Source organism: Musa acuminata, chromosome BXJ2-7 (assembly GCF_036884655.1).
Source record: "Musa acuminata AAA Group cultivar baxijiao chromosome BXJ2-7, Cavendish_Baxijiao_AAA, whole genome shotgun sequence".
In the NCBI taxonomy this organism is placed as follows: domain Eukaryota; kingdom Viridiplantae; phylum Streptophyta; class Magnoliopsida; order Zingiberales; family Musaceae; genus Musa; species Musa acuminata.
In genome coordinates this window covers 23,317,714-23,338,676 of record NC_088344.1, presented here as the reverse complement: position 1 = coordinate 23,338,676, position 20,963 = coordinate 23,317,714, and the positions used below count along the sequence as shown (strand labels likewise).

General features: G+C 38.2%; 2 protein-coding genes across 6 annotated transcripts; both read right to left on the bottom strand.

Annotated features, from left to right (window-relative positions):
* Positions 1-361: 361 nt before the first annotated feature.
* Positions 362-8,382, bottom strand: LOC135617433 (acetyl-CoA acetyltransferase 2-like). 3 transcript variants are annotated; one of them, XM_065117624.1, is made up of 15 exons: positions 8,247-8,382; positions 7,578-7,656; positions 6,800-6,898; positions 6,538-6,711; positions 6,354-6,459; positions 5,585-5,723; positions 4,667-4,744; positions 4,523-4,588; positions 4,153-4,238; positions 2,033-2,132; positions 1,756-1,866; positions 1,613-1,654; positions 1,381-1,467; positions 1,019-1,135; positions 362-540 (listed from the first exon to the last, which is right to left on the bottom strand). In XM_065117624.1, exons 2-14 carry the CDS (start codon positions 7,603-7,605, stop codon positions 1,046-1,048), a joined length of 1,206 nt encoding a protein of 401 aa, XP_064973696.1. In that variant the 5' UTR covers positions 7,606-7,656; positions 8,247-8,382; the 3' UTR covers positions 362-540; positions 1,019-1,045. The 3 variants fall into 3 exon arrangements, with proteins under 3 accessions (XP_064973696.1, XP_064973694.1, XP_064973695.1); XM_065117622.1 differs by having other exon boundaries at positions 362-543; positions 1,032-1,135; positions 8,247-8,381; XM_065117623.1 differs by having other exon boundaries at positions 1,032-1,135; positions 8,247-8,381.
* A 1,230-nt stretch (positions 8,383-9,612) lies between these two features.
* Positions 9,613-19,628, bottom strand: LOC135585728 (protein ACTIVITY OF BC1 COMPLEX KINASE 7, chloroplastic-like). 3 transcript variants are annotated; one of them, XM_065117621.1, is made up of 19 exons: positions 19,471-19,607; positions 19,171-19,207; positions 18,376-18,973; positions 17,854-17,997; positions 17,244-17,369; positions 16,018-16,105; positions 15,531-15,624; positions 14,622-14,715; positions 14,450-14,504; positions 14,169-14,260; positions 13,242-13,412; positions 12,488-12,544; positions 12,308-12,391; positions 12,144-12,228; positions 11,572-11,633; positions 11,100-11,174; positions 10,828-10,932; positions 10,109-10,250; positions 9,613-9,912 (listed from the first exon to the last, which is right to left on the bottom strand). In XM_065117621.1, exons 3-19 carry the CDS (start codon positions 18,946-18,948, stop codon positions 9,839-9,841), a joined length of 2,121 nt encoding a protein of 706 aa, XP_064973693.1. In that variant the 5' UTR covers positions 18,949-18,973; positions 19,171-19,207; positions 19,471-19,607; the 3' UTR covers positions 9,613-9,838. The 3 variants fall into 3 exon arrangements, with proteins under 3 accessions (XP_064973693.1, XP_064973691.1, XP_064973692.1); XM_065117619.1 differs by lacking the exon at positions 19,171-19,207 and having other exon boundaries at positions 19,471-19,628; XM_065117620.1 differs by lacking the exon at positions 19,471-19,607 and having other exon boundaries at positions 19,171-19,451.
* Positions 19,629-20,963: the final 1,335 nt, after the last annotated feature.

Genomic DNA, 20,963 nt, shown 5'->3' with positions numbered 1-20,963 from the left:
TTGTTTGTGGTGGGAGGATTGCCGATATAATAATAATAATAATAATAATAATAATAATAATAATAATAATATTATTATTATTATTATTATTATTATTATTATTATTATTCAGCGACGGTCGACCCCCAAGAAACAAAATGATTATTAAGAAATCTCAAAGAAATGAAGTTTTCTCTTTGGACTCAAAAGGCAGGAATCGATTTCTATTTTGTTTTGTTTACTTCTCTCCCTTTGTTTCTTTTCGAGGAACATTATCGAATTTCACATATTCCATTTTCCCCAATCAGGCATTCGAATGAAATCTCGGTTCCAACCAACATATATTTTGCATCCCATTTAGTATGCAGTGCAGTGATCAATGTAAAAAAAAAGAAAATGAATTTATTCCGATGATGAGAAAATATGTTTCTCAGATCAAAGATGTTTCTGGGAGTGGATCACAACATTCGCCAACTAGAAAAATAAATGGAGCGAGAGAGAAAATTTCCATGAGGATAGAGGACGAAGGCTCCGCTCCGCTGCCAGATGACACACACACACCTGCTGCACATTAAGAAAACTCATTTAGGGGAGTTGAGTCGTCAGATAAATATGAATTAGGTTGCTTGCTCTCTCGGCAAATGCTACGTGAGAACAAGTTGTAAGTCGATTTGTAGATGCACATGCAACAGTGCAAGTCACTCGTGCAGGCCGTAGAAGAATGGCATGAAAGCAGAATATTAGCTCAGAGATCAATTTCCGTATGTTTTACCTATGAAAACTACTAAGTGGGCATGTTGTTACTGCTACTATCGTCAAGGTTCAAAATACTAAAGTGAACCTATCTATTGTATATGGTGGACCTATCTATCTATCTATACCTACTGATGTCACTTGAAAGAATACTAAAGTGAACACAGATCAATACCGAGCTATAGGGAACTTGGTTCTCAGTATCCATCTTTGATTCTACTGGTATATTCGATACATTGGCTCCTAACAAAATTTTAATATTCTAGAGAAAAATATATCACGATACGTGGGAAACTTACTGGATCAAATGAAGCTACAGGAGCTCTAAAACGAGTGCAGAGGCTCCCCCACCACCGTTGCAGACACCAGCAACTCCAATCTTGCCGTTTCTTTGTCTCAAAACCTATCAAAATTTAAGAACGAAAGCTAATAACTGCTGATCAGAGAGTGTATGCTTCTGACATGAAATTATTTATCAGTAAATTGTTAAATAAACCTAATCTTTGGCATTTAGATATAGTAATTGTTAAATCAATAACATCTAACACCAGTCTCGAGATGTATGAAAGCGAGTACTGACATCAAAAACTGAGCATCCAACATCAGATCAAGAAGAAAAACAACCGACTGCCAAGATTTGGTGCATACCCCTAGCAAGGTGACCAGTATGCGAGCTCCACTGCAACCTAGAGGGTGTCCCAAGGATACAGCCCCACCATGAACATTAACTTTATCCTATGGGTAAATAAGCAAACAGGGCAGTGTCACATAATAAAGTAACGTCAAAACATGATACATATAGACTCCTGCAAAGAAAAGAAATGGGTAAAGCTCCAACGGTTGAGCTTTTAAAGATACAAATAAAATCCACAGGACTCACAGAAGGGAGCGAAAGAAGCTTTTGATTTGCGAGGGCGACGACCTGTCAAGGAGAACCAGGCGTTAGTCTGCTTGGATAGTGTGATTATTAGGATTAAATGAGATTGAGCAAAATTATGAGAAACTGCAACTGCAGATACATACAGAGAAAGCTTCATTTATTTCATAATAATCTACTTGAGAAGCCTCCAAGCCAGCATTTGAAATAGCTTTCGGAATTGCAAGTGCAGGTGCTGTTGTGAATAACTCGGGGGCCTGTCTAAGAAAACTCAACTCAGCCTCTATTGTTATAGGACACCTTCAAAAAAAGGATGAAATATGATATCTTTGTATAAATTTATAAGTCTCCCAAGCCACACAGAAATTATATATCATGCATAGCCATGACGAGATAGTCTTTCTAAATCTTAATAAGCTGTACATGAGCAGCATCAGCATAGCCTCTGATCTTTGCAATCACTTGCAATCCCAGTTCTAGAGCCTTCTTTCCACTTACTAGGACTAAAGCAGCAGCACCATCACTGATAAAAATCAAATCAAAGGGAAGACATCAAATGGTATAAAATACAAGATTAAAATTAAAATTTAGCTGGTTAATCTAGTATCACACTTCAAGTGAATCTTAATAAGAATCAGATCATACTCAGATTTCAGAGAACAAGGAACAAAATGAAATTCCCACATCATGCCAAAGATATTACAATTAGTAATAGCAATGACGTGAAAGTGAACTGTTCATATGAAAATGTGATGGACATGGCTATCAACGAGTTGACAATCGTAGGAGCAAGGTTCGGTTGAACTGGTGTGTTCTAACTGTTATTTACCGATCCAAATAGGATCGACCCCCAAACCAGGCAATTACGCATGGTCTGGTTTGAACTAGTTTTTCTTTTTGTACAGGCTGGCAACAGCTGTTGATTGTCAACAGTCTGTTGTTGACAGCCAAAACAGCTGTCAATCACTGTTTCAACAGCCCTCTTCCTCTCCTCCTCTGTTGCTCATCCTTCTCCTCCTCTCCTCCTCCTCTTCTCTCTCTCTTTGGTCCGTGTCCATCGGAATTCTAGCATACCATGTGTTGGTATGTTGGTACATACCAGATGCATACCAATGTGACCAGGGACTGGTGGTAGGGGCTTTGGACAGAAACTTGCAACCTCGGATAGAAGGGTGAGGAATACATAATCACTTCTACTGAAGCTTTAGATTGAGATAACAACAATTTAAACATAAAAAACGACATGACATGGTGGATTTAAAAGCACTCACGATGTCCAGCAACAAAAGGTAAAACTAAGCCATACTCGTGGACCACCATTTCAGTTTTCAGGACCATGTCATGGACAGTATGCATATATCAGCAAGGTTCGCAATATCATACCGTACCGGTGTTTCGATCTTGACTCGGTACCAGTACCGGTACGGTGTACTGAGCGGTACATCCAGGTGTACCGAGCTGTCACGACCTTAGCTGGAATTGCCTAAGGCGTGAGGCACCCTTGCGGCCAAAGACTCGAACTTAGCTTGCGTTACCTAAGTCGCGAGTCACCCTTGTGGCAAAGACGCGAACTTAGCTTGCGTTGCCTAAGTCGCGCTTCGCCCTTGCGATCTTGCTCCGCAAGGATCAGCCACTTTGTAACCTCTCGCAGGTCCCGAAGGACCTGTAAAAGAGAAAGAAAGTTAGATCGAAAGAACGAGCAACGGACAAGTCCCGAAGTCTCGCGAAAAGGGAAGCTTTACAAGCAAATCGTCGAACACCTTGTGTGCACAAGAGAAAAGAGGGAGAGGGAGAAAAACAAGGCTTTCAAGGATGAACGAACAGCTGTAAGCCCACAAACAGCCGCTCACCTGGTCCCGGGCGCAAAACCAAGTTCCCGTAAAGGTCACGTACGAACTTGCGAAAGAGTGTTCAACGCCCGGTATATAACCGAAGCCCCATCCAGCCATGTGCCACCCGGGGGGTTCCTGGGTGCTGAGATGGTTGACATTTTGGTGAGCGGAGGCAGCACTCCGCTCACCTCCCGCGGCACGCAAAAACAGAGCCGTTTTGGGCTGTTTTGGGGCTGTTTTGCTCGGTTCGGTGAGCGATCGCTTTGCAACGCTGCAGCTTGTTCGAACTTACATATTTACAAGCAAAATGACCCAAAACCATGAGAAAACATGCTGTCAAGCAGCTGTACATGCGGGTGTGAGCGACGAACGGTTCGTTGAACGGAGTTGTTGTGGGTGCGCGACGACCGTTCGTGACATAGCGGTACACTCTAGCACTGCTACAGTGCATTACTACAGTGTACTGATGCACTGTACTGCTACTGTAACGGTGCACTACAACAGTAAACTGTATTGTTGCAGTGCTACAATGCATTGCAACAGTGTACTATACTATAACACTGCTACAGTGCACTACTACAGTGCAACTTCTATGAACAGTGCAAGAGATCGTTAGAAAAGGAAATACTTGGTAGTACGTTTATGCTTCTTTTCAATTTAAACTTTTATCCCCAAGAATGCAACAGCGACGTCAAGAAAAGTCAAAATTACCTGATACTAGATGCATTTCCAGCTGTAACTGTACCACCATTGTCCTTAAAACTTGGCCTGAGCTTCCTCAGTTTTACAGGATCAAACTAGCAAACTCAAAGAAGAGAGAAATAAGTAGATAGAAAATGACGCAGGGTTAACATCCAATAGTGAATCAAAGAATTTGGATTATGGAAAAGAGAACAATATGAAGAAAAATATGCAGCATACTATTACATGATAAAACAGAGTACTCAATGCTTCGAAAGAAAAGGTAAATAAATACCCTACTTTCCATTTTAACAAAAAAATCAAGGTACTAAACAAGAAATTATAGAAAAATACAACAGGCTAATCGATTAAAGCAAGCAATCCTGCTTAGTGACTTTACCTTTTCCAGGCTTTCATCCTTATCAATGATCACTGATGGTTTTCCTCTGCCTGCCGATACTTCAACCTGAAAAGCATAGTACAAATGGAACAACTTCTCGCCTACGATATTCAGCAACAATTTACTAGAGATAGAAGGACTAACTGGAGCTATTTCCCATGCAAATGCACCACTAGTCTTTGCAGTTATACCACGCTCATTGCTTTGAATAGCATAATCATCCTATATGAACAAAAGAAGATACAAATGTGATAATTTTGTGATCTATGAAGATAAACCACAATACATAGACCACATTGCCAATACCACAGAACTGTCCAGGAAATCATTATATTACACATTACTACCTTTCTTTACCAGAGTAAAAAATATATCAGAAAAGAATACATGGAAACATATAAAGAATGTTTACATGTTGAAAATAAATCAATAGACAATTCAAACTAACATCATATGTCAAACACCCACAGAGTTGCTCTGGACCAATTGTCACAGTCCAACCTGATAGACCTACTAACCCAACAACGTAAATGATAGGAAGTAACCTAACCCACCATCCACCTTTGACATGGGACTAATTGGGGAATTAACAGATCTGGAGCTGGAAAAAAATTGATGCTTTAATAGACCTGAGCATAATGAATTAGACATTAGTATGACAGAAATATCAAGCAGAAAAAGGAAGAAAATTTAGCAAGGGTTGGACATAGCCAACCACTTACAACTGATCACATGCTGTATGTTCGAGAAAGATGCATTAACATAAATATAACAGTATTTAGAATGAAACACAAGCATTGTGTGTTAGCATCAGCTATCAGTAACATCAAATATGTGCAAAGAGGTTTGCTGACATCAAAAATAAATCTCAAAGAGACCAGTAAACCTTCTCTACTAACAAATACATGACTTGTAAACAGTTCCTTGAAGATCAAGGCACATGGATAATGTTACGATTTTACCAAATACTTGATTTTGTTCACATGAAAAAGCATAAATATTATGCAGAGAACAAAAATGCTGAACAACCAGGTACGGAATAGGTAAGTGACGATGGATTACCTGCTCTTCCCTTGTTATCAAATGATGATCAGCACAAAGTTCAGCACACATTCCCATGGCATAGTTATTGTATACATCCCAAAGACCATCCTTAAGCATTCCATCGACTAGAGTATCATGTCCAAATCGAGAACCCTTTCTGCATAAAATTTGCAATGGAGAATGGTAAAATCATGTATTTTCACTTGAAAAATCAGTCTGTCAGAAGAAGGCCAACCAAATGGAGAACACAAATGTGCAAAATCGACAGAAGAAGGCATGACGAAACTTGTCGTGCTAGTTGAAGAAAGAAGGGAAAAAGAATGAAACAAAGAATTCTGTTGTCTTCATAAGTACCAATATAGTCTTGCACATCGACCATTGAAATTTTATATGTGGTTGTGCAATTAAAGTTATCAACTATGATGGCAGAGACTGCTTTCAGAATCAAAACTTTGAATAGAAGAATCTTACTAAAGTTCCCCATATCTCACTAATAACATACATAATCATTTTAATTACTGAACTTCTTTATAATTTACCATTTGGAATATGTGAAAAGACCTTGTTTTATCTTAATCAATCACCAAATCATTGATACTCCACAGAGAAAACAATAATCCATGAACTGAATATGTTACACGGGTAATTTTTTAGTTTCTTTTAGACTTACCTATCATAACACACCCAAAATTATCTACAAATTTTGAGCAGAAATTTAGCTGTGATTTTCCAGTGAATACCGTAGAGAGATCATCAGGGAAGGACGAAAGTCATATAAACAACCAACCTTGCTTCTGCAACATATTTAGGGGCATTTGACATGCTTTCCATGCCACCTGCCACAACTACATCATTGATACCCAGCTGGATACTCTGTGCCGCAAACATTGTGGCTGTGAATATAAAATAATCATTAAATGCATAGGACTTGCCAGCCAAAAAATTTAGGTAAATCTTAATGAAGATTGTACCCTTCATTCCAGATGCACAGACTTTGTTGATGGTAGTACAAACAACAGTATTTGGTATTCCAGCACCTAGTGCAGCTTGCCTAGCAGGAGCTTGCCCAAGATTTGCACTCAAAACATTGCCAAAAAAGACTTCTTGCACAAGTGCTGGATCAATGCCAGCCCTTTTAAGAGCACCTGAACAATATGGACAATATCTCAGAATATCGAACGGATTAGGAGGGTATAAAGATGAGAAGGTAGGAAAAAATTATATAGGTCTTACATTCAATCGCTACAGATCCGAGTTTGGTTGCCGACAAAGAAGACAAAGCACCAAGAAAGCTACCCATTGGTGTTCGTGCAACACCAACAACACATACATCTGTCCACGATGAAAAAAAAAATTTGTTGTGATAGATCTGGAAAATGAAGCATACATCCCTTGACACATACTAAGTATGTTAAACAACAGCAAAACTGTATCGGGTTGACCTTATTCTTTACAATTAAATTGTCCAGACTTAACTAGCCGATCGTAGTCAGCGTTGTGCAATTCTGAGAAAATTAACTCATTTTAGCCCGGCAATACTGACACTGGTGTTGCCAGCAAGTATAAAAGCATTTTCCCGAGCTATCACGGTAGCTTCAGAACATTACATAAGCACAGATTGAGTCGGTTTCTATTTTAGTTCATGACCATTAACCCAAACACTAAGGTATCAAATGAAAACAGACTGCAACAGTTACAAATTACAGATATGATATCCCGAATCTTTGTTGAACTAGATCATTTAGACCAGCCATAACATTCCATAGGGAAAATATTTCAGGTATCGAAAATCTTAGTGATTCGATGAATATAAATTTGTTAGCACACTAAATTACAGACAGCTTTCAACCATCTTAATGGATCAGGAAAATGATTCAACTTGTTATGGCTGGTCGCTAAAGTCTGTGTCATTAAGATCCCGTAAAGTATATAAACAAAGGAAAGCAATTCTAAATAGAACTCATTGGCGAAAACTAATGTTGTATCATGGTTTATTCTGCAATATGTTTACCTCTTGGTTGGATCAGATCTGAAGCCATTGTTGCCTCCGTCAACAAATCCAAGTGAGATAATTAATACAAGCCACTATTCTGGTCTTAAAAGAAAACAACAAGAAGAAATATTATAAGCATCACTCCATCAGTCAGTCAAGCAACATAAACTCAGAACCGAAAAGAGAAGACGGGAAGCTGCAGTTAACGCGTGGCTAACAGTGCAACCACCTCAATATGTTTATGCGTCAGATCAAAACGGTAGTTACATGTGCATGGGAAACAAATCATGCGAGACTCATATTTGGACCCGAAACCAAACTAGATTAAAGCAAATATTTGTTCTTTAAGAAAAACGCCAAAAGCAATGATACAAAGTTGTATCATTCTAGATGACAAAAGACAAAGAAGAAATCAATTAAATGGCATGATAGAAGCAATTTACATAGAGAAAGAGGGAAACAAGAAGGAAGCTGCAGAACCACAACAAATAAAAGCGACGCCAAGTTTATCGCCCAAAATAACAAAAAAAAATAAAAATAAAACAAGAAATCTGATTAAAATAATGCCAAAGAAATGAAAAAGCAGCTCAAATGTAACAATTTATCATAGAAACAACGTGCGTACAAGAGGATGAATCAAGAAGGGGGGGGAAAGAAAGAAGGACGGGTGAAATGCAAAGAAGAGACCAGGAGACAGAGAGCACAATGCGGAAGCGTAACAGAGATCTGGGGAAAGAAAAGAAGGAAGAAGCAAAGAGAGAAAGATGGGTTAGGGTTTTTGGGGAGAGGGGTGGAAGGAGGAAGAGGAGGCGGAGGAGGAAGAGCTCACCTTCGTCGGCCCGAGAGGAGGAGGAGTAGACCACATCGAGGGTGGTCCACATATGTAGTGCCCAGCACGTGCGGGGCAGCGGGACGGGATCCATCGCCGTCGTACATTTCGCACTCTGTACATACTTCAAAATTGCAACAACTCCTTGCTATTATTATTATTATTATTATTATTATTATTATTATTATTAGTAGTAGTACTGCTACTACTACTATTATTATTATTTCGCATTTCTAAATGTCCACTTTAATTAAACCGAGAAAAAAAAAAAAGGTGTTGATCATGACTTGGACAGCCACCGCGCTAACAGATTCATGTCACCACTGGGCACCGAATCTAATCTCTGTGGAAGGAAGGAAGGAAGGAAGGTCTTCTCCGGCTACAGATTAATGTGTTGAATCTGATCACAAGGAAAGGTGGAGTAGTGGTGGATTGTCCTTTTCTTTTTATTTCAGTGCTTTGCATGGGTCGATGGTGGTAGGTAGGGAGGTAGGTTGGTAGGTGGGCTTGCGCACGTGGGAAGAGGGAGGGAGTGTTGTTGGCATGAGTCACGAGCGAAGTCGGATCGGCTCTGACATGTTATCATCCGACTCAGACTCCTCTCCGTTCGAGGCCAAATCTTTCTCCGGCGAATTTTCAAAAAAAAAAAAAATCCTTACATCTTTGAGAAATTCGACGTATATTTTTTTTCATAAATGATATGACCCGACCCTCCGCTATCACTTCCCTTTCTATTGTCTCATCGGACTTGTAATCATTACGGTCGTCGTTGTCCTTATATCTTTCCATAGAGTTTCAATGATCATCATTGGACCTATCCAATAATAAAGATATAGTAATCTCCATTAGCCTTCGTCTTTATCGAACCTAATAATGATGAAGATACGATGAGAGTAAGATACAATCTTTACGATTTTTTTTTTACGTCTTTTTATTAGTTACGAAAGCTACGAGTAAAATCGGGCCACACCCCTTCTTTGCCTATGATCGATCATGATAATCGCTTGCACCCTTGCGTAAAAATAAGACAAGTAGATCCAACAAAGTGAACGCATTGCTATGTAAAATAAAATGATATTTTCATATAGTAAAAAAATGTTTTACGAAAATTTATGTAAATTTCTAAACAAATAATTTTTTCAATCATTATGTATATAACAATGCAAATAATATTAAAAAAATATCAACAATCTTGTTCTATGAAAATTTCTGAAATCATGGATGTGAAAACCTGTTTTTTGGCCAGGGAAAATATATACAATTGATTACACGTCTAAGCATCTTAATTGAACTTGTACATGGGAAAAAATTAGGGGAATACATTTACTGGCTCATGATTCTTAGCAACCGATGCGCATTGACATTCACATCAAAATAATCACCATCTTGATGAAGTGGGATGAATTAAACTTCTTCGAAATTTTCCAGACCGAATCAGATGGGATCATCATCACATCATCTTCTCGATTTTTTCGAGATTTTTCACTTTTCCCATGGATCTGAATGCTAGTGCCAGGAAAATACCTGCAAGATCCATACAGTGGGAACTGAATCCAAGCGAAGTTCATGAAAACACAATACGTACCTCTTTTTTTTTTTTACTCTTTGCAGAGGAAAAAATAATCAATAATTTTAATGCTAAAAATATAAGGCTCGATTGAACAATAATATAAAAGCCAACAGGTTCGATTTCATAGAACATATTGAATCGGCCTCTTACCAGCACCAATGAACGATCCGTTTGCAATGGCTTGGTGTCCTTGGCTGCCCAATGTGACGCCGACATTCAGCAGGGTTCCACTTAGAGCCAAGCACATGGTGGCCATCTGCAATACTGAGGCTCTTCTTGCGGATCTTTCAGACTGGAAAAAAATATGAGCTTTGTGGTAAATAGGGAAAAGAAAAGAACAAAAGAATAGAGTAACGATAATGCAGGTTCATCTAAAACGTGCATTGGTTAACTACCGAAAGCGCTCACTAGTAGTATAACGTGCAAATTTCTCCACAAAAAAAAAAGGGTGTACAGATGCAGTGAGGAGATATATCTCTATTAGTGAAGACAAAAGGAAAAAAGATGTCCTTTCTGCAGCTTGCTTCTTTTTCTCTTCCATTTTCATGGTTGCTTTATAGCAGGAAATTATCCTGCTGCTGTCCGTACTCAAGTTCACATCTACTGAAACCTAATTTTTTTCAGAACATTTAGCTTTTTACATATGAAGCTACTTTTATTATCAGTCGTATTTTTCTACAGGCCTAAATGAGCACAGACATAAACTCTGATGGACTTATGGGGGATGGCAAATATTCACATGAGAACGATCACCTTCACTTATGGTCGTTGTGTTAGTGTGTGTGCATGTGTTATGTATACATAATTGCTAAAATTTAAATGTAGATTATTTGACACAAAATGACTGACTGTGCATTTCATAATGATACCTCGAGCACCCTGACGCGAAGCTTTAAGTCTCCGGATTCAAGTTGGCCCACAAAATTTTCTATTCTCTGGATCCTGTACGGCATTGAGATAGTAAGATCTCTGGCCTGCAGTTTGGCAATGCGTCGTCTTTGTTAGGCAGAACAAACTACCGATCGGTTATATTCGACATGAAACATCTATAACAGAGGTTCAGGGAAATAAAGAATGTCTAACAAAGACACCACTGAGGGAAACTATCAAGACAAGAAGAAGAAGTTGCAAAACGCCATACGTCATTAGCTTGTTTTCGTATCTCCTCAACAAGTTCTGTCCCACCAGGTTGCTTCTGTCGTATGTCCAGTAATTCCTGAGGGATTAACAACATGATACAACATAGATATGAGAATTTGGTTGCCCATTGGATCCCGTCATATATGAAAGGAATCTTATTTAAGGAGAACATAAATGAATACATATGATTAATTTGAAATGTTAAGGTCACAGAGGATGTGCAGTAGAATCAGGAATGTTGCCACGGCAATGAGTATACATATATATATATATATATATATATAGAGGGTAAGGAGCTTACGAAATATTGAATGCATGAAGATATTTTCTAAGAGGAAGATAAGGTAACAGGAAGGTGTGAAGAAAATCTCGTAAAGCAGCCTTCTACAATGATGCTGCAAATACAGAAAGCTGAAACAAAGAAACTAATGCCAAAAGTTGAATTATGGCATGAAGAATGGCCTTTTTTTTACCTGAGCATATGGTGCAGCAATTTTTGCAAAGGAAAACTTTGGATCCAACATGTATCCGATGCCTGCAGGTCAAAAGTAGAAGATAAAGAAGATGCATATTTGTCTTCTGTTGAAGCAAAGTATCTGTACTGCTTATGATAACTACATGCAGTAATCAATAGTAAGCCCTCTCTCAATATCCATATAACAAAATTGCAATTCTTACAAATGTTACAATAATAACAGAATCCACTAGCTATGACAGAAATTTATCCTGGTTTACTCATGTAACTAAAAGCAGAAATCACATCCAACCTACATCATTAGTTTAAAGCTGAGTTACTTTGAACATGTTCAGGTATTCAGTAACATTTTATGGGATTAATATAGTTGAAGTATATATTGATCCACTTAAGTTCATTAAAAAAAGGACTCGATTTAAGATAAATAACGAATTAGTGCACAAGTACTACAACATCTCAGATGAATAATGAATCGATTTAAGATGACATAACAAAATTATCAATGCAACAGAGAGAATATAGAAGATGATGAAAGACATTTAGTATGCAACTCTGGATGTAAGAATGCACCTTCAAGGGTCATGAATGCCCTCAGGACAAATGTAAAGGTGGATGGAAAGCGGAACGGCTGATCAGTTGCTATGGCAAACAAGTCCTACAAAAAGCTATTAATTATTCACCTGTATGAAACATTAGCACTATATGTACAGGACTCCTCAACTAATGCAGCCTACCTCACCGATTACTGCAACAGTCTGCTGATGATCGGTTGTTTGGCTCAAAATACCATCCAATACAAAATTTATAGACCTCCTCACCTAAACAATCATCAGAATGTACAAGAATTTAAATTCACTCTGAGTAGTTATCATTAGATGAAGAGGGATTTAAGAATATTAGCAGGCTTTGCTAACCGATGACAAGTCCCCTGTTGGTTGAAGTGCTTCAAGTTCAATCAGACATCTGACAACCTGTGTAACACTCATTGTTGAATCCAAAATTGTTAATAAATCCAAGGATGCTAATTAATGCCAGAAACTACTGCATCTAAGGCACTCCTTTGATGTCAGAATTACAATTATAGCACATGTAGATATTACTGAATCCAAATCTACAACTTAAGCCAATATAGATTGTTCTGGGGAAGGTTCCTAGTAGTAAATATTTGCATACCAGATATTCAAACAGAGAATTACCATTTCATAAATTTATATCTAGATTAAATTGTTTTTAATTTAAAATTATTACAAAATTTGATTTTTCAGAGAAGTTCATCAAAAAGTTAGCAAGCGACAAAAAGTTAATAAATTTGCTAGCACGAATGAACTACAATACCCAATTAATAAACACACAAAAAAAATGCTATTGTTACACTATACTAAAACATGGCTCATCTGTCATATACTACTGAATTAGCACATCATCTCATACCCAAGTTGTTTGCTTGAAATCAAATTTTAAGGTAACATGTTACATATTGAAGTATGTACCTAAACCACTCTTAATATGGCAATTTCTTGTAAAAGGCATGTATGATATCACAAGCTAGAAATGAGCATGCAAGATGCCATACATTATATACAAAAGATCATTCCACATAGGAGGAGGACCTCAATTAAACAAATGACAGATCATCTTCATGCATGGTAATATTATTATTGTCAATACCTTGTTTACATCCTTCTCATAGACTGCATAGAACAGTTGAAGCAATCTCTCCCTGGTGAAAGATTTAATTTCACCCATCATACCAAAATCATAGTAGATAAGTGACTCATCCATTGCAATAGCAATATTTCCTGGATGGGGATCCGCATGAAAGAAGCCAGCCTTCAATATCTGAGTTGGCAAAAGGTAAAAGCAAGTTAAGTGTAAATCAGTTTAACTGTGTATCAGACATGAAAATCCATCAGCATCATTATACCACCATCTAATGACCAAGTAAATTCTTAAGCAAGCATGGTAAGTAAAGCATTATGGGCATAATTGCTAGTTTTAAGTGAAATGGCCTCCCAGTTTGATACATTATGAACCAGCGTTTGCCACTGGTTGTACGAACCAGGATTCAAACACAAAATGTCTACACACACATTTTAGAAACAAAGTTATGGGATGAGTTCTCCTGGCATTTGAGTGATATGGACAAGTCCTCCTAGCATTTGAGTGATACAAGGCCAGAAGCACTATAGCTACCATGATTACCCCAAATAAAATAGGAAGTATTGCTAAATCTATCAAGCAATCAAGCATAAAAAAAGAAAACAAGCATTGAGAAAAGGGAATATGGGATTGTTGTCTCGTATACTGGCTTAAATCGTTGATAAAAAAATTGAAGGTAGCATCAAAGCTGAAGGTCCTGTGTTCGAATCTTATCCGAGACATACTTATAATAGAAAAATATCCCTAATTAATTTAAGTTACACATGTTCCATTGAGCTATCTGCCACCCACATTTGATAAGGAGTGTTAAGAATATAATCAATAGATTATGTCTCTTTTACTGGCTTAAGAGATACAATGGCATTTATAAAAAAATTTAAAATTCCAAAGTGCCATTGAGTAATTGATACAATTAAAAAGAATGAATCTCTTTACCTGCATCAAGTATGATTCTACTGCACGTGTTGCAATCCGAGAGCGACTATAGCCCTTTGCATCTATCTGATCCAAGTTGTTTATTTTTATTCCTACCCAAAAAAAGCAAGCTTCAGTGTCAAATTCAAGCTGTAAAATTAAAACTTAGCATGAATGAGTTTAGTGCTTCATCATCATCCCAGTGTCAATTACATCTGAAACATGATCAGCCATAAGTGACCAAACTTGCATGCTTCAAAGTGTATCATATTCAAAAAATTAAGTTTATGTTGCAAACGTACCTGGAACATACTCCAAGGTCAGCACTTTTCTTGAGGTGTAATCCCAATATATAAGCTAAAAACAGAAGACATATATGTTGTTAGATTCAGACTAGTATTCAGATGTGATCATCTACCTTTGAGAGACCAAAAGAAAGCTAAATACAAAGGTCCATCAGTGAATGAAACATACAGGTACACGGACCCACTTTAAGTTTCTAAAATCCCGTCGAAATCTATCAGCATTTTTTCCTTCATTGATATAGTCAATTTCTTGATACAATATCCTGAAACACAAGATTGCAAGAAATTCTAAATAAAAATTATCAGAAAATAGTTTCATAATAAACTTATTTGACTCCCAAGTGAAAGTGAGAAACAAGAATGTCATGTGCAATTGCCATGAATCTGAACAGATTACAAGCACATGCCAAATGAATCAGAGCTATATAAAAATACATGCTATCTTGGATTTTATTGTCTCAAATTTGCAAAGAGAGCTTAACAGAATTTAGCAGATTTCCTGGAATTACATAGCTGAGAATCCTTATTGTCGGTATGATTTCCTCAAAAAAAAAATATTTGCAGTTACCAAAGAAGTTTATATTTGCCAAGTTTTTTCCTTTTATGGCAAAATGCAGCACATGCAGAATCTCGAAGTGGCACAACTGAAAGAACTTCTAGTCAAGCAGTGGAGTGCATGACTTAATTGAACACAAGAATATGTAAATTTAAAAACCGGTTACTTTGGAACATGTCAATGAGCCATTATAAATTTCAAACAAGAATCTAATAGAAATAAATGAAATAGAACCAATTATTTGATTTCACAACATATATATAATTTTCTTTTTAAATGATGAAGTTGATGAAAAGTTGAAAACCCCAGACCACTCATATTTACATCATTGAATCTGTGTGTCCTAGATTGTTTCTATGGTCATTCACAGTCTTTGAACTTGGGCATGCTTCATCCTTTTATATCATAGTACCCAGCTCATCTACGCAGAAGATGCAGAAATTCTTTATAGGAAAGAATATGAAATGCTTTTCTCATTGTTAAAAGCAAGAGAAAGGATGAACAATGCTGTTAACTACTTACCTTGAGCATTCGTCATATATGTCTAACCAGTCCCTTGTAGGACCTCCAAATGTCTCACTTCTTTGAAAATATTCAGCTATCAGCCTCAGGTTTCCTGTAAACAGATCATAAGTCATCGGTAACTAAAATGAGTCAGAACAAAAATCCAAACTGAGCTAAGACCAACCAGCTTTTAAATTTTTAGAGATTGCCCTAGCTGTTCTCCTATTTTCTTTTATCCTTTTTTCTTTTTACTTTTTGTTCTTCTTGTGATTTCTTCCTCCATGTCTTTCCAAGTCTCTTTAAATTAATTCCTGGTGGATGTTACCCTGCATCATTTCCTTTGCAAAAACAGTAAACAGTTTCTGTCATTGTGCTAGGGTGCTAATTTGTTCTTTAGACTTTCCATATAGAAAAGCAAACATCTAAGTATCACTATATTGTAGTATCTCAGATAAAGTCAATTTATTACAGTATCGAAACACAATATAGTGCAAATATGACTTACTAAAATCAATGTCAAAAAGCTTCTTTAGACCTGGCCTCTGGACTTTTACAACAACTCGTTCTCCACTATGAAGGACTGCTCGATGTACCTAAAAAGATAAAAATTAAAGTCAAATAGGATAATATCAAAATGTCCTAAAAAAATACACTAGCCATTCAAAAACAATCACTCTATAGTAAACATGATGTTAAATTCACAAAAATGTAAGATCTAGTCTCAAAGATCATTGTCATTGGGGAGAGGCCTCATGCAAAACAATGACACGGTATGGAGGCACCATTAGAAAACAGGCTCATAAGCCATTTTTTGGCATATGATCTTGAGATATTTGTGTCTTTTAACAAGGATATCAAATCTGAGTAGGAAGATTGTGATACCTAGATAGTCAAATATGAGAACTGATGAAAAGTTGGATTACTATTTAGGTTTAGATGAGTCAATCACTAAACTCTTATGCTTAAGCATTTTGGGCCATGTGGTTAATAGGTTAGTAGGTATATCAAACAACAAGAGCCACCACTAAGTCATGGGCGCCACTAGAGAACATGATTTTGGATTGTGTTGCCTCTCAATGAGGTTGCTAAGCTTTTGAGTAGGGAAGATTGTGATAAATCAAAACTATATCTATTGTTTCATGGGACTACTACTAATCTACTAGTGACTTTTTAGATTTTTGGGTTATGTTGTTCTAGGCATAATATATATACCCAGAAGTTATTGGGTCAATAAATATATAAAACCACACCTTCACATTGAAAATAACATGGAAATATCAATTGCTAATTTTCCATTATACTACTATAGTATAATGCTCACCTGCTTCTATAGTACTACAGTGCTCACCTTCTGTAGTGCACGAAAACCTTCACAGGTGTGTTGAGAAGCAGGTGAGCACTATACTAATCTACAGTGCACTGCTACAGTACCCGTACCGGCGGTACAGTTCGATACTGCAGACCATTATTCTTATCATCAGTAAGAACAACTCAAAAAACTACATCTAGTGATAATAATGCCATGCTTTCATGATGGTTTATGTATAGCACTGGCAATATAACGAAAATAGAAGTTGCACATGAAAGGAAAAAGAAAAGGAAAAAAAACAAAATTTAAAATGCAGTTCTTGTTGTAAGCTGTGGCACCATCTATTCATATGCATGGTTTTGAATAATTACTATGCCTAGTTCAAAATTTTAACATGGGGGAAAACCAGTAGTATCAAACACCTGACCGAGACTTGCTGCAGCTATTGGCTGATCTTCGAATTCCTTGAATAATAACTCAACTGGAGAACCCAACTCACATTCTATGAAAACTTTTGCTTTGTCTGGTGAAAATGCAGGTACCCTGTCCTGCAAAAATAAAAAATAAAGCCACATGGTTAGAGGAAGACTCTCAAGCAAAGTTTTCTAGCACCAGAACAATGAAATTTTTGCAAACATTGTAAAGAATAACCTTCTAGCAGCAATTAATACGCTAAACACTAAAAAGCGATCCACTAGGAAAAATAAAAGTATGTTAGAAAAATAACTGCAAGCAAATTATAAGATGAAACAAAATGAGTAGGGGGGAAATTAGGTTTCACAACAATTAAATGGAATGAAAATAAATGTTTGCTCAACAATCATAATCGAAGGTAACTGAGATACGTGGAACTATGTAAATATGATTGCTCAAAACAACCGTTTCTACTGTGGTAATATTGACAATATAAAGCCAATAGCTTATTTTATTTGTCTATCAAGCACATCAAAGGAAAAGCTGATGGGACCATTTAGAAAAGCGTCATCAAGCATAAAAGAAGTGAAGTTTGGAAATTGATCGTATGCCAATTACCTGCAGCTTGGCGAGTTCATCTACAAACTCCCGAGGGATTATGTCAGATCTGGTTGAAAATTGCTGCCCTAATTTAATAAAAGTTGGTCCGAGTTGTAGTGCTTTTTCTCTCAACCATGAAGCAGTTTTCCTTCTTCTGATTTTCTGTAAAATGGAACCCAAGTTGAATGTGTGCGTTTATTTGTAAGAATGCAGGAACTTTAAACATCAACAATCATCAATGACCAAAGTATATTTAAAATGAGAAATTAGACCATGTTCTGAAACTAGCAGAGGATGAGTTCAAGCATTCAATGAATTTAAAGGAAAATAAAGGATTAAGCGTTCTTAAAGTAAGAGATGTTGACCTATCGACTTGTTTTTGGTAGCATCGCTCAAAGTAATGAATGGAGGGATCAAATTCATTAAGGGCAAACAGGAACAACCACAGATCCAATGACCACAGCACCTTCGTTCGGTGTATAGAAAATATGCACATATATGCAAGTGCGTTATCATTCAACGAGGTTCCAAGATGCTCACCTGCTTCTCCTCTGTAAACCCATCAATATATGCCCATTTTCCATTGTCGAAGAGAACCCGAATGCGTAAAGAAATCACAAAATTCCAAATGTCCATAGTCCTTTGCCAGTAATTGTAATTATCATTGGCCCAGCTGAAACCTTCATCTAAAGGCAAAACTTTGACCTCATCGGTGAAAGTGATCTCCTTGGGGGCTATATTCTTCTTAGTTCGAACGAGGTCTGATGTGCTATACCTCTTGCTCGTACCGGCACCGATGACGACCATCTTAGAACCATTGATCGGCACTGGTTTCTGATGAGAAGGAATCCTTTTCCTCACCAAATCCTTGGTCGGAACCATTTTGTTGGCACCATTGTCGGTGACGAGGCCATCAAATTCTGTCTGGCGTGCCATTGCAAGGATACGCGGGAGTCTCTTCGTCGCCGGACAGTCAGCGAGGGCTGTTGCAAAATATGGGGACCTGCAATCGGAGACCGCCCCAGAGAAGGTGAAATCTTGTACGGCTCGCCTTTTGTCGAAGGTTTCCAAGTACTGGCGGCAGTAGCCATTCGAAGCCAGAACAGCCATCATCCAAGAAAAGAAGTGATAAAAGGCTCTGCAATCGAAGCTAGATGTAGCAATTAAACATGCGAACCATTCTCCGATCGTTTAGCTCAAAACGAGAAATAAATATAAGGAAAAGGGGAATCCTCAAGTAATTCAAAGACCAAACATATCAAAATCCTTGTGTTTCCGACCCAGGCAACACGCCTTGAGATCAAGCGCACAAAGAAACCCCACAAATCCTCTCACCTAAATCATGGGAAAGCCGTTCCTATGAGCGCACCCTCTGTTGGAAGTTGGAACCAGCGTCGAACCGATAAAAAGGGAGGGAAAAAAGAGAAATTCCCGTGCACGAAACCCATCGATCAGACATGTATAGTTAGTAAATTATGCTTGAAAGAATAGATCGACAGGATTAAGATCATGGAAAAATGTGCAGCAGAATAGCCGTGACTTAATCGGAACCGAAAACCAACGAACGGACGAGAGTAAAGAAATGGGTCGGATCAAAGGAGCGAACGAGAGAGAGAGAGATAGATTGATTCATACTCGGTGACGATTTGGATGATGTTGCGTTCCCCGATCGATTCAGAGGGGGGAGTTGTGGGTGATCGAAGTGAGAGCGAGAGAGAGAGAGAGAGAGAGAGGGCGGGCGGTTTTAAAAGAAGGCAAACTCCGAAACGCCACGCCTCTCTACCGATCCCGTTGTAGTACCGTTACCGCCGCCCACGCTTTCATCGCCACGAGGCACAGGGCATCGATCTCAGAAGAGCCGCGGGATTCCACGGACGAGTCATTGATGTGGTCGGAGGAGTGTGCATGGCAATGACGTGTAACTTTTGGGAGGTACGACGGGCGGACTTCCTCGCTCGAGCGACATCGACCGGACACATCAAACCAAACCGTAGTGAATAGGAATAGTTCCGCAGAGGCGGACTGCACACATGCATCGCACATGGAACAGCAATGAAAGATACCCGTAACAAACGCACAGTCCACTGGTGCACGATTCCAATGATGCCATTTCATGTGTCGATGCGGCACGTCACATCCACGATTTCTCCCCCTTTTTTTCTGCTGCGCTCCGCTCCGCTCCGCTCTTGTTGTTGTTGCACGAAGCGGTAGCGTCTACGGATGCATCAGCACATGAGTTGCTGCTTGCACGTCTTCGCTGCTGCTGTTGCTGCGGTATTCTTCTGATGCGATAGATAGCTGCTTGTTTTTTTTCCTTTGCCTCCTCCTCCTCCATCATTGTATTGTATTTTATTTTTATCATATTAATGGGGCTGGCTCCAACCTGCTGTAGTTCTTGCACAGGTGATATGAGCATTGTTGACTTGTTGTTACCCATCAAAAGAGTTTGCATTCTCCATGTCATTTATCTCTCAGCATCACGGTGCGCCCGAGAGATTTCGTGTGCCAACAAATTATGATGTAGAAGCGAAACAGATACGATTTCCCAAGTCGACAATTATGACGTAGGGGGGGTTTCATGTTGTCAAAAACTCTAATCGTTGGCTGCCATGGAACTAACTCGTTGTTGTTCGGCAGCAGCCTGCAGGAGTTGAGATTAAAATCATAAGTAAGATCACCTGGAAGCGGATGATTCTGATCCTACTGAGGAACTCGAGCTTGCATGAGCAGCAGATGAGACCTTAATTCTCGTGTTTGGTTGGTACCGCAAAAACACTGGTTCACTTCTCCGACATCCAAGATAATAATACCAAGTTAATAAACTATAGGAACAAGGACGAAAAATACCAAGTACACAAATTAAAAAAGATGCATAATATATGTTATGTCATCGATGCACATCCGAAATCCAGGATGGTGTTTGTTAATAGAGCAAGCTTGGTCAGGCAAAGTCCATCATGAGGGGAATAAAAATAAAAAAAAATAAAAAAGTGAAAAAGGTATCAAATAAGGGGCTCCGTAATGCTCCTCCGGTTGGTTGGTTGGTTGGTTGGTTGGTTAGTGCCGAGAGGATGATATGATTAGGAAGCTCAAGACCAAGGTATCACATGCGTGCAGAACGACATGAC

What these genes read in the sequence shown, in the direction of transcription:
- LOC135585728 (XM_065117619.1), bottom strand. Translation starts at nt 18,948, where the DNA reads ATGATGGCTGTTCTGGCTTCGAATGGCTACTGCCGCCAGTACTTGGAA. An exon ending in TAAAGTGGGTCCGTGTACCT is followed by an intron (nt 14,505 to 14,621) that starts GTATGTTTCATT and finishes TTCTGTTTTTAG; the next exon opens with CTTATATATTGGGATTACAC. An exon ending in ATGAGAAGGATGTAAACAAG is followed by an intron (nt 12,545 to 13,241) that starts GTATTGACAATA and finishes AGTGTTACACAG; the next exon opens with GTTGTCAGATGTCTGATTGA.
- LOC135617433 (XM_065117624.1), bottom strand. Translation starts at nt 7,605, where the DNA reads ATGGCTTCAGATCTGATCCAACCAAGAG. An exon ending in CGGATCTGTAGCGATTGAAT is followed by an intron (nt 6,712 to 6,799) that starts GTAAGACCTATA and finishes CATATTGTTCAG; the next exon opens with GTGCTCTTAAAAGGGCTGGC. An exon ending in CTGTGCATCTGGAATGAAGG is followed by an intron (nt 6,460 to 6,537) that starts GTACAATCTTCA and finishes TTATATTCACAG; the next exon opens with CCACAATGTTTGCGGCACAG.